General features: G+C 51.2%; 1 protein-coding gene across 1 annotated transcript in view; it reads left to right on the forward strand.

Annotated features, from left to right (window-relative positions):
* Positions 1-12,044, forward strand: part of LOC141438600 (uncharacterized) — a 21,879-nt gene extending 9,835 nt beyond the window's left edge. The window contains 11 exon segments of the mRNA XM_074102466.1: positions 834-996; positions 1,732-1,875; positions 2,188-2,357; positions 3,010-3,603; positions 3,839-3,950; positions 4,280-4,412; positions 4,572-4,732; positions 7,827-8,716; positions 9,238-9,280; positions 9,283-9,467; positions 10,051-12,044. Coding sequence (XP_073958567.1) covers positions 834-996; positions 1,732-1,875; positions 2,188-2,357; positions 3,010-3,603; positions 3,839-3,950; positions 4,280-4,412; positions 4,572-4,732; positions 7,827-8,716; positions 9,238-9,280; positions 9,283-9,462 — 2,590 coding nt within the window. The 3' untranslated portion in view covers positions 9,463-9,467; positions 10,051-12,044.
* Positions 12,045-12,941: the final 897 nt, after the last annotated feature.

Consider the following 12,941-nt stretch of genomic DNA (forward strand, 5'->3'; position numbering starts at 1 on the left):
GGATTTTTCAGCTCGATTTTTTCGCTGGCAGTATCAATCTGTCCAGTGCATGGCTATGACATTTGAATATAATATGGTCTAGGTCTCCAACGGCGTTACTCGCCGCCCTATCTGCCATAAGTCATCTAGGGTTGGGGTAGTCGCGTGCGGCATTGAGAGCGCGTTACCACGACGTTGAGTTTTCCGGCATCGTCGGGAGTGAGATTAACGACCGCAGCGACGACGATCCCGAGCTCGACGACTACGTCGACGTCGGTGAGTAGCGGTCGTCACTAAACTTGTGTCAGCTAAAGTAATGCGTTCTCGCCAATATTCTGTCATATCAGTTTGGTGAGTGGATTTAGATAGTAGATTAGCAATTGTATGTGCTACCTGTGAAGGTGCCATAAGTCACAGATGTGCTAGGGATGGACGTGTCGTAGTTTATTGATGCATGCGGGTAATTTGTTATCAATTTGTTTTTTGATTCGATAATCCAAATTCATTGACCTTTGGCTGATGCTGGCCATACGTGCTAGCTAACCACCAGGTTTAACAGCGAAGTACACAACATTTTTTTTCATTTCTAGCTTTAAACCCGTTTTCCCCTCGACGTATCTATCCTCCTCGCCGTACCGGCTCGAGTGGCTATATAAAAGTCTCGTAAAAATGGCACGTTTTATGCTCTTGGTTCAATCAACTGCCACTCGAGGTATCCATTTTGCCTCTACGTTGGCACGCATCTGCAATACCCCTGGTGTTTCAGATGTTTATGGGCGTGGGATTCTTACCATCAGGAGACCCACTTGCTCATTTGCCATCCAGTCGATAAAAAAAAAAACTATTTATTTTAGATGGAGTCCGACCCGCGTGAAGCTGGAGTGGCTGGTGTGGCGGCGGCGCTACATTGCGACGCAGGGCCCCACGCCGCACACGCTCGACGCGTTCTGGCGCATGATCTGGCAACACAAAGTGCACACCGTCGTCATGATAACTAACCTCGTCGAGCGGGGCCGGGTGAGTCGATTAGTGACGGACAGTGTTTGCAAAAGGGCTTATACCGAGGGATGTTGTTGGTCCAAGTGTCAAAACGTCCAAGGATACTCAGGTGTCAAAATGTCTATTGTTCAAAACATCCAAATGCTGAACCCCCCGATTGCTTATTCAAATAGGCAAAAAGTCCAGTGAACAGTGAACCTTTAGTTGTCAAAATGGCCAATTATCGAATCGTCTAGTAGTCAAAGTGTAGTGAACAACAAGCTCGTTAGCCAAGGCGTCGTGGGAGATTTTAACATTTTTACTAATTGTTTAGTGTCCGTAATGGCATCTGGACAGCAATCATTGGAGATTTTAAAATTTGGACTAATTAACAAGTGGTTTTTATGGCAACTACACATTATGAACAGAAGGAAAAAATATTATTAGTAATAATATTTTTTTATTCAGATAATCAAGCTCCATTATTTGTTAGTATTTATTGCTTATAATATGTTACATGTAGTATTTGGGCCAAGTTGACCAGTGGTTTTTATGGATTGTGGACACTTGGACACCCCAGGACCAACATATCCAGTTTCCCAAAGAAATCTAATTCTAAAGAAAGATAATTTTTCTGAGCGAGTATGTATTTTTTTAAGATTCAATTTAGTTGATGTATTGATTTGAGGTACGACATTTTAAAAAGTAGGAACGATATTCCCTTAGGCCGTTTGTTGATGGTGCTATGCTAATACGGTGTTGTTTGGTGTACAGCGCAAGTGCGACATGTACTGGCCGGGCGGCGGGCGCGGCAGCTCCGCGGAGTTCGGCGGCGTGCACGTGACGCTGCTGCACGAGGACGTGCGCGCCGCCTACACCGTGCGACACATGCGCGTGCGCAACCAGAACCACAAACCGGTGAGCATACACGGTGACGGGCATCCAAATGGGGCGCCATGGAGAGCTCGGAAACTATGACATAGCGGAATCTGTTCTTAGGAACAATGGCGTCGATTATGCATTTGAAACGTCATAGATATTGGGAATACAATCATGAGTGTCGTTGCCGTAACGGTAATGAAGAAAAAAACGCCGCAAAAACGCTGAATATTTATTTACCCAGCGCTGCATGCTGTTACTCGAGTCACGGTACCTAGGTCCCCTTTTATTTGTGTTATCAGATAAAGCTTCTATTGAAAATGTCATTTTATTGAAGCTATTTTTGTCCAGGAGAGCTCGCCGCCCAGTCCCTTGTCAGAGGAGGATGCAGCCGGGCGCATGGTGGTGCAGTACCATTACACGGTGTGGCCGGACCACGGCACGCCGCGGCACCCGCTGGCCGTGCTGCCGTTCGTGCAGGCCGCCGCCGCAGACCCCGGCACCGTGCTGGTGCACTGCAGGTATACCACACAGGAGGACGCATCATGCCAACCTATACGGGGTACATCGTCTATTACTACTCACCTTTCAATAACTGGCCACTTTGTACTAAAATGAATTCTGTTTACCTATAAACAGAATTCATTTAAGTATAAGCTGGCCAGTTTTTGAAAGGTGGCCAGTAATTGGTGATTTGCCCTACGTCTCACTGCTGGGCACAGAGCTCTCGGATTGTACTCGGGCCGCAGTTCCCGCGCGGGCTCAGTACCGACCGACGGGCTTGTGCAAGTTTCACCATGTTTCCCTTCAGCATAAAGTTCATGGTAAATTTCTAATATAATTTCGCACATGAATTTGGAATAACTCATGAGTTGGCTTGAATTTGAACCCACCAGATTTGAATCTTCTGCTTAGGCCATTGGTCAAACAACTAGGCCACCGTTTCTCATGTATACGAATACGATAGCGTATTTAATAATTCTATGACGTGACTTTTGTAAAAAAACGCTGTATTCTATTATTCAAAAAATATCACATTAATTTTCAAATAACAGCAAAATGCATACTAAAATATTACATACTAAAATTGGACCTACGAAATTGATACCGCGTTCTAGCTGTTTACATCAAAAATATCACACAAATATACTGATCATTTTTGTTTCCTCGCAGCGCCGGCGTCGGCCGCACAGGCACTTACATAGTCCTCGACGCGCAGCTCAACCAGCTCAAACTGACCGGAACCCTGTCACCCCTAGGGTTCCTTTGCCGCGCACGCACACAGCGAAACCACCTCGTACAAACAGAGGAGCAATATGTGTTCGTGCACGACGCACTATTAGAACACGTGAGGTCCGGCAACACAGAAGTACCATTTACAGAAGCGCGAGAATATCTAGTCAAATTACTCCAGCCAATCAGCGAGGACGAACTAGCTGTCTTAGACTTAAACCCACCTAAACATAAAAGTATCAATGATTTAACTAATGGCATAGAAAATGGCGACACGGCGAGCTTGAAATCAAGCAAAGACGAAACCGATAAAGATGTCGTCGAAAATGGTAGTCAGCTTTCAATCAAGACTGACGATTTGAACAGCGAACAGAGCAAGTCGGTTAAGGAGGATGAAGATGTTAAGGAGGTGATGACGAATGGTGATGAGAGCGAAGGCGTTTATGATCTGGGACCGCGGTCGACGGATACGTATAGTAAGAAAATGCAGGCGTATAATAATATGACCGAACAGGAGAAGGAGGAGCTAAGGAGGTAAGTGTTTTGAATGTTTTTCTTTTCCTTGCATTTATAGTGTTTTCACAGTATTTACCAGTAAGTGATCTACACTTTCACTTGCATAAAAGTAAATAAATAAATAAATAAAAATATTTAGTTCAGTAACACAAACAGTTTAACAATATGCAGGAGTAAGAACTAAAAAGTCACAGACGTCTCTGGGGCAGAATGTGTTAAGTTATTTGTCACCGAAAACATCCTTGTTACGCAGGGCTAACCGAGCGGAAAACTACGCGTTGCTAGAACGCATGCGCTCGCTGGCCAACCGGAACCAGTCATACCAGGGCCCGCCGCCGGTCAATCTGCTCGAGAAACAGTTCTTGGTAAGTAGCTGGAACGGTAGGAAGACATCGGCAAGACAGTCTCTTAGACACGGTTCTCTGCCTTTTCCCAACTCAGGTTTCCAAAATCTTTCATTTGCTAACTCAGATTTTGCTGTAAAACCATTTTTTTATGCAACTTTTATAAATCAATCCTAACCTAACCTACTGGGTTTTATAAAAGCACTAGAAAATACACTGAGAAAATTTTTTAGGTTAGGAGAAAATTATGAGTTGCGAAATAAAAGTTGCAAAATTGGAAAATGTTGTGGAAATGACGATAATTCTGCGAAAAGAACAACAATAATTCTTTCAACTTTGTTTTCCAACAGCTAATCATGCGATCGTGCGTGGAGCCGAGTGTGTGCGCTCGCGCGCCGCACAACATAGAGAAGAATCGTCCGGGCGCCGCGCTGCCCTCCGACACGGCCCGCGTCATGCTCGTGCCCAAGCCAGGCGTCGAAGGTAAGTTTTTGGTTTTCGATTGGTGAGCTAATATGGGAATAATGTTATGGAGGGGGTGTCCCACATGATATTAACTAACTCTGCGAACAGACTTTAGTTTGGATGCCAATGTTAGTACAAGCAACAAAAAGTACAGTCTATAAAAAAGACAAATTGCAGGCAGTGAATACGTGAACGCGTCGTGGGTATGCGGACGACGGCGCCTGCGCGAGTACGCCGTGACGCAGCACCCGCCGGCCGGCGCCGCGCCCGAGCTGTGGCGGCTGCTGTGGGACCACACCGCGCAGCTGGTGCTGACGCTGGCCGCCCCCCCCGCGCCGGTAACTATACGTGACGCAGCACCCGCCGGCCGGCGCCGCGCCCGAGCTGTGGCGGCTGCTGTGGGACCACACCGCGCAGCTGGTGCTGACGCTGGCCGCCCCCCCCGCGCCGGTAACTATACGTGACGCAGCACCCGCCGGCCGGCGCCGCGCCCGAGCTGTGGCGGCTGCTGTGGGACCACACCGCGCAGCTGGTGCTGACGCTGGCCGCCCCCCCCGCGCCGGTAACTATACGTGACGCAGCACCCGCCGGCCGGCGCCGCGCCCGAGCTGTGGCGGCTGCTGTGGGACCACACCGCGCAGCTGGTGCTGACGCTGGCCGCCCCCCCGCGCCGGTAACTATACGTGACGCAGCACCCGCCGGCCGGCGCCGCGCCCGAGCTGTGGCGGCTGCTGTGGGACCACACCGCGCAGCTGGTGCTGACGCTGGCCGCCCCCCCGCGCCGGTAACTATACGTGACGCAGCACCCGCCGGCCGGCGCCGCGCCCGAGCTGTGGCGGCTGCTGTGGGACCACACCGCGCAGCTGGTGCTGACGCTGGCCGCCCCCCCGCGCCGGTAACTATACGTGACGCAGCACCCGCCGGCCGGCGCCGCGCCCGAGCTGTGGCGGCTGCTGTGGGACCACACCGCGCAGCTGGTGCTGACGCTGGCCGCCCCCCCCGCGCCGGTAACTATACGTGACGCAGCACCCGCCGGCCGGCGCCGCGCCCGAGCTGTGGCGGCTGCTGTGGGACCACACCGCGCAGCTGGTGCTGACGCTGGCCGCCCCCCCCGCGCCGGTAACTATACGTGACGCAGCACCCGCCGGCCGGCGCCGCGCCCGAGCTGTGGCGGCTGCTGTGGGACCACACCGCGCAGCTGGTGCTGACGCTGGCCGCCCCCCCGCGCCGGTAACTATACGTGACGCAGCACCCGCCGGCCGGCGCCGCGCCCGAGCTGTGGCGGCTGCTGTGGGACCACACCGCGCAGCTGGTGCTGACGCTGGCCGCCCCCCCCGCGCCGGTAACTATACGTGACGCAGCACCCGCCGGCCGGCGCCGCGCCCGAGCTGTGGCGGCTGCTGTGGGACCACACCGCGCAGCTGGTGCTGACGCTGGCCGCCCCCCGCGCCGGTAACTATACGTGACGCAGCACCCGCCGGCCGGCGCCGCGCCCGAGCTGTGGCGGCTGCTGTGGGACCACACCGCGCAGCTGGTGCTGACGCTGGCCGCCCCCCCGCGCCGGTAACTATACGTGACGCAGCACCCGCCGGCCGGCGCCGCGCCCGAGCTGTGGCGGCTGCTGTGGGACCACACCGCGCAGCTGGTGCTGACGCTGGCCGCCCCCCCGCGCCGGTAACTATACGTGACGCAGCACCCGCCGGCCGGCGCCGCGCCCGAGCTGTGGCGGCTGCTGTGGGACCACACGCGCAGCTGGTGCTGACGCTGGCCGCCCCCCCGCGCCGGTAACTATACGTGACGCAGCACCCGCCGGCCGGCGCCGCGCCCGAGCTGTGGCGGCTGCTGTGGGACCACACCGCGCAGCTGGTGCTGACGCTGGCCGCCCCCCCGCGCCGGTAACTATACGTGACGCAGCACCCGCCGGCCGGCGCCGCGCCCGAGCTGTGGCGGCTGCTGTGGGACCACACCGCGCAGCTGGTGCTGACGCTGGCCGCCCCCCCCGCGCCGGTAACTATACGTGACGCAGCACCCGCCGGCCGGCGCCGCGCCCGAGCTGTGGCGGCTGCTGTGGGACCACACCGCGCAGCTGGTGCTGACGCTGGCCGCGCCGGTAACTATACGTGACGCAGCACCCGCCGGCCGGCGCCGCGCCCGAGCTGTGGCGGCTGCTGTGGGACCACACCGCGCAGCTGGTGCTGACGCTGGCCGCCCCCCCGCGCCGGTAACTATACGTGACGCAGCACCCGCCGGCCGGCGCCGCGCCCGAGCTGTGGCGGCTGCTGTGGGACCACACCGCGCAGCTGGTGCTGACGCTGGCCGCCCCCCCCGCGCCGGTAACTATACGTGACGCAGCACCCGCCGGCCGGCGCCGCGCCCGAGCTGTGGCGGCTGCTGTGGGACCACACCGCGCAGCTGGTGCTGACGCTGGCCGCCCCCCCCGCGCCGGTAACTATACGTGACGCAGCACCCGCCGGCCGGCGCCGCGCCCGAGCTGTGGCGGCTGCTGTGGGACCACACCGCGCAGCTGGTGCTGACGCTGGCCGCCCCCCCGCGCCGGTAACTATACGTGACGCAGCACCCGCCGGCCGGCGCCGCGCCCGAGCTGTGGCGGCTGCTGTGGGACCACACCGCGCAGCTGGTGCTGACGCTGGCCGCCCCCCCGCGCCGGTAACTATACGTGACGCAGCACCCGCCGGCCGGCGCCGCGCCCGAGCTGTGGCGGCTGCTGTGGGACCACACCGCGCAGCTGGTGCTGACGCTGGCCGCCCCCCCGCGCCGGTAACTATACGTGACGCAGCACCCGCCGGCCGGCGCCGCGCCCGAGCTGTGGCGGCTGCTGTGGGACCACACCGCGCAGCTGGTGCTGACGCTGGCCGCCCCCCCCGCGCCGGTAACTATACGTGACGCAGCACCCGCCGGCCGGCGCCGCGCCCGAGCTGTGGCGGCTGCTGTGGGACCACACCGCGCAGCTGGTGCTGACGCTGGCCGCCCCCCCGCGCCGGTAACTATACGTGACGCAGCACCCGCCGGCCGGCGCCGCGCCCGAGCTGTGGCGGCTGCTGTGGGACCACACCGCGCAGCTGGTGCTGACGCTGGCCGCCCCCCCGCGCCGGTAACTATACGTGACGCAGCACCCGCCGGCGGCGCCGCGCCCGAGCTGTGGCGGCTGCTGTGGGACCACACGCGCAGCTGGTGCTGACGCTGGCCGCCCCCCCGCGCCGGTAACTATACGTGACGCAGCACCCGCCGGCCGGCACGCGCTCGAGCTGTTGCTCCTCCGTTTTTGCCATTTTGGCTACGGAACCCTAAAAAACACTACTTCAATCAGTCCAGGTCTACCTCGTTCCCTTACTAAAATCGAAACACAACGACACCTATGTATGCCACTGGCGCTTTTTCCTTTAAATTCGTTTCATTAGCTTTTTTTTACAGGATTGCGAAACGTTCTGGCCGACGGAAGATGAAAAGGAACTCTTCGTAGCCAACTTCAGGGCGAGCTTCGTGTCCAAGGACACGTACGTCGCGTACCGGAAGTCGGCGCGGAAGAGCACGCCGGCAGAAACGCCGGCCGAACCCGAGACCAACGGCTACCGGCGGCAAGAGTCCGACTGCGCCGACGACGAGCGGCTCATACCGGAAAACGGATCCCCCGTCGCCGATACCGAACCAGCTTACCGATTCGATCGAACAGAACTACGGTTAGAAAGGCTCAGTGCTGGCAACCGAGATCTGTCCACCCGAAAATCAATAGCCAACGGAGACCTATTCTCGTCGTTTTCAGAGAAAAAATCCGGTCCCAAATCCCCTAGAAGCCCCTCAAAGATGTCGCTGAAAAACTTCAAACTCAGCTCGCCCACTAAATTTAAGTTTCCCGACTGGGGCTCTCGAGCCGCCGGGTCTCCCCCCGACGTCGCTCCCCCTCCGCCTCCCGTTGCTCCCTCCCTCACAGTAGAAGAAGAAGCTGAGCTTCGACGGCCCTTCTACAGATTCGAAAAGGTCGACAAAGTTCCAGAGAACATTCCCTCCGACCGAGTAATCGAAGTAACTAACGTGAGCGTGCACTCTTTGCAAGACGACTACCAGCTGAGCGTGAAGTTTATACAGTGCAGTGGTTGGTTAGAGGGTGATACGACGGAGTACTGCCAGGGCAAGCCTGATGAGAACGAGTTCGTGCGGGCCGTGAGAGAGGCGACCAGTGAGAGCGAGAGGGCCGAGGCCGTGGACAGGCTCATAGCGCCGTATAAAGACTCGTTTGCGCTGATAGAGTTTGTCGCTGGATGCCAGATGGAGTACAAGAATGGGCCGGTTGTTGTTGTTGACAAGTGAGTGGAGTATTTTATACTTAACGTCTTTTGTTTTTATGTACAATCATCAGCGTCAGATATTTTTGCACGCTCCGCTGTAGCAAATATTAATGCAGGTGATTGTTTTTTGCTGTTATCACGTAGACATAAAGCTTAATTTTTTCTTGCCAGATTACGCGTCGCTATATACGTCGAAAACTTTAATAAAACGCTGTAATACGCGTTAACATCACTGGTGATCACTTAACATCAGGTGACCCACTAGTTCGTTTGTCTAGCCTCTCTAACATAAAAAAAAAAAACATCATTACGCGACCACATTACTAGCAAATTTTGAGATTTAAGCGATCGACCGATTGTTGGACAGTCTGCGCCAACTAGACTGACAGATTGGCGCGCACTAACAACCTCACGGGTTATATGTAGCTCTAGTACCTCGGGAACGCGCAAAACGCTCCGCCTGGTCGGGCTCTAACTCAACTATTAGCCGCCAAAAAGTTTGTAGTACAGGGCGCTTACGTGTCTATAATAACTCTCAGGCATGGCGACTGGAAGGCGATGTCATTCTGCACGCTGAGCGCGGTGCGTGCGGCGGCGCGCGGGCGCCGGACGCGCGCGCGCAGTTCCGCGCGCCCGCCGACGACCGCGCCTCGCTCTACACGTGGGGGGCGCTGTGCGCGCACGCGCGGTGCTCCCCGCGCGCCCCCAGCCCGCGCCCGCTGCTGGCGCAGTACTGCGCGCTGGCGGCGTACCACCCCAGCTGAGCCAGGTCCCTATATAACTGACTAACTTATTATTTACATTCAGGAATCTATGAATCTAGTCTATTAGGTACGTATTCGTACTTGTAGGCAGGGAAAGGGACACATATATTTATATATCCAACAAAGCCAATTTAATAAAAAAATATTATTTTACATGTCAAGTTATTAAAATCCAACAAATGATTCTATTTGGAACCAAAACAGCATAAGGAGACTTAGAAATTATAATTTGCAGATGAAAATACACGGGTATTAAAAATATATTAACGTTATATTGTCTTTTAGTTTTCGCTACTTATTATGTTAACCTCTTCACCGCCACAAAATAAACGAAGTGACGTGCTCTGTACGCCACAGAAAAACCAGCGACAACTTCGAGTTGATTGTTGGTCATGTTTCATGTATAGATGACCGTGGCGGTGAGGCATTCCATTGGCTGTCACGACTGGATGACTCTGGCGGTGAAGAGGTTAAACATTATTATTTGTCAGTCTCTAATTTAATGTCCCTCTCGTTCGTTTAAAAAGTGTCACGTTTGAAATTAGTTAAATATATAATATAATCATTAACTTACTTTTTTTATAACAGGACTCCCAGTGACGTCTCCATGATGGACATTAGCAAGTGAATACTCAGTGCGTTGTGGCGTGCACGTACGTACATAGCGTAGCATATAAACTATACATTGTATAACCTAAACAAAATGTATAAATGATATTTGTACGGACACGAGACCAATGAAAACTGTTCGAGATTCCATATGTAAAGAATCCTACCTGTAGGCTTCCAACGTCGACACAATTGCAATCATCATTTCTACCCATCAAAGGTAAAAGAAGAATGAAAGAAAATATGGTGAATACGATTGTGGATTGCGATTGCGGCATGACCTCAGTTTTCAAATGTCTTGTTTATATGTAATTGAATGTCGAGTTTAGGGTAATTTTGGACTTTGTTTGTAACATTGTCTGAAACGAGTCGCTTTTGTGAATGACTGTATAGAAAAGGTATCGGTGTTTAATCGTAAGCCGGTACTAGCGTGCTGTCTCTTTCTTATTTATTGTACGGGACAGTGATGGCATGTTTTGTCGAAGTGGGCTATAGTATCTTGTAGGCAGCTATGGATTACCGACCAATTAGTGTACACACCGGTTTTACGTTGTAACGTAGTATATTTTAATCCCCACTCACTATATATGATTATGGATGAATGGATTACGCTATTAATATCTTAAAACTGCATTTATTATTGAAATTTTTCCTGTTAGGTAGTGAGGGGATTGTATGGTTGTGGGAAAAAAAGGCAACTCAAGTTATATATTCTTAATAACAACGTTGTTTGTTTTTTTCTGGACAGTTGCAATCCCCTGCCGTACATAGCAATTTAACAAGTTATTGTGATTGTGATACAGTCCCTACGAAAAAAGATTAGAGCTTGATTTATGAGTAGACCTATATTTTACGTCAAACAAATTCACCGGACTACAAATACATGAGCAGTAGTCATAGTTTTCTGGAAAAAAAGTTTACGCCCTGTTGCACCATCTATTGATTAAAATTATCTGACGGATTAATGTGATGCCGTCTCCGTTTGTTCTGTTCGAATAGACGGAGACGGCATCACATTTATCCTTCAAATAAAATTAATCAATGGGTGGTGAAACAGCCCCTAAGTCCGTCCGATAGAAAATCAGAAAATATTAGGCACGTATTTCTTCTTTTGTCAATCAACCAAAAATTACAAAGATAAAGGTGTGTGTGGGGGGGGGGTGAGATCACGCCGTGCTAAAGTGTCGCATGCCGTGACGTCACGAGGAACAACCGGCTATATTTTCATATTTTTTTGTTAACAAAAGAAAAAATACATATATCCAATGTTTTTTGATAATCTAAGTGGCGTACTAATTAGTTATTTTAAAGTAAACTACTCCATTATAATATAAGTATTACGGTAGTTTTATATCCAAGAAGTTTACTCTGATGTAATATTTAAATTACAAAACACTTCCTTATTCCCGTTTATATTTTCTTCATTCCTATCTAGTGCAGTATTGAGATATAGATAGTCAAAGGAAGCTCAAAAGTACGACACAATAATTTAGTTTAGTTAAAATTAAAAAATTAAAAAAAAACTCGCTGTAAGGTTTTTTCTCTTATGAAATAAGACGAGGTTGTGTGCATTATAAAGGATAAATGATTTTTCTAGCAATTTTTTCGGAATAGGTTCTCACGCGTAGGTTGCTTTGGACGCTCTACGATGAAATATACCTACCTACAGATCTCGTAAACAATGTTTTTCCGTTGTATTTTGTCGATTTTTTTTATTTATTCGTCTGGATGGCAAACGAGCAAGTGGGTCTCCTGATGGTAAGAGATCACCACCACCCATAAACATCTGCAACACTAGGGTTATTGCAGATACGTTGCCAACCTAGAGGCCTGAGATGAAATACCTCAAGTGCCAGTAATTTCACCGGCTGTCTTACTCCACGCCGAAACACAAGTGCAAGCACTGCTGCTTCACGGCAGGATTAGCGAGCAAGATGGTGGTAGCAATACGGACGGACCTTGCACAAGGTCCTACCACCTGCAAACAACCGCCAATTGACGGCACATTGATAAATGTTTATCTTAGAGATGTCAAATAAATGTCAAAAATTATTTCAAGGCCCCGTACCAAGAGACAGCGATAACACCGCCATGTCAGATACACTGATTTAACAATTAAACTTTGAGGATCAATAAATGATCTAAATTTAAGTTTTTTTTAAATGTTACGAAACAAAAGTAGCTTAGTTTTGTGAGTAGAATCGAACCTTTAAATTAAAGCCCCATGTTCAGAGACTTCCTGTAAATTGAACACAATACAATTACAATACTCAAAAGCTTATTTCATCGTAGAGCGTCAATGTTTAGCTTAGCATAATTTAATTAACAACGCTCCCAGTACGTAAGCTCATAGGTCGGTTGCAAACCGATATATAACTGCGACACTTAACTTATAACGCTAGGTCCAACAGACCCCGTAGGTCGAAAAGCATGGCATAGTATACTATAACTACACGGTATTTTGTTACATTGAAAACGAAACTTTCAAGCCATCAACAATACCTGTTATAGTCATAGATAAGTTTAGACTCGTTAACGCTAGGTTCAGTGCAATAGTTTATTTTTAATCAGTTAGAAAGGCAGCTTACCGCCAGATAAATGCGGCCAGTTTAAATCGCTAAACACGACATTATTGGTAATAACGGAGAGCGTTAAGTTTATGAAAGATATGGAACAAGCCGTAGAGAGAGAGACAGAGGATGTATTCGACATCTATCAATGTACTATCGGACCATTTGATTCTTGACCCGCCTTAGACATTTTCTGTGAAAAGGTCCAGTTCACACCGAGTCACGATTGGGTTGGTTCGATATTACATCAAATGACATCATCTTGTCATAATATATAAATATAACGCGAAATTGTTAGTT

The sequence above is a fragment of the Choristoneura fumiferana genome, chromosome 19, assembly GCF_025370935.1.
Source record: "Choristoneura fumiferana chromosome 19, NRCan_CFum_1, whole genome shotgun sequence".
In the NCBI taxonomy this organism is placed as follows: Eukaryota; Metazoa; Arthropoda; class Insecta; order Lepidoptera; family Tortricidae; genus Choristoneura; species Choristoneura fumiferana.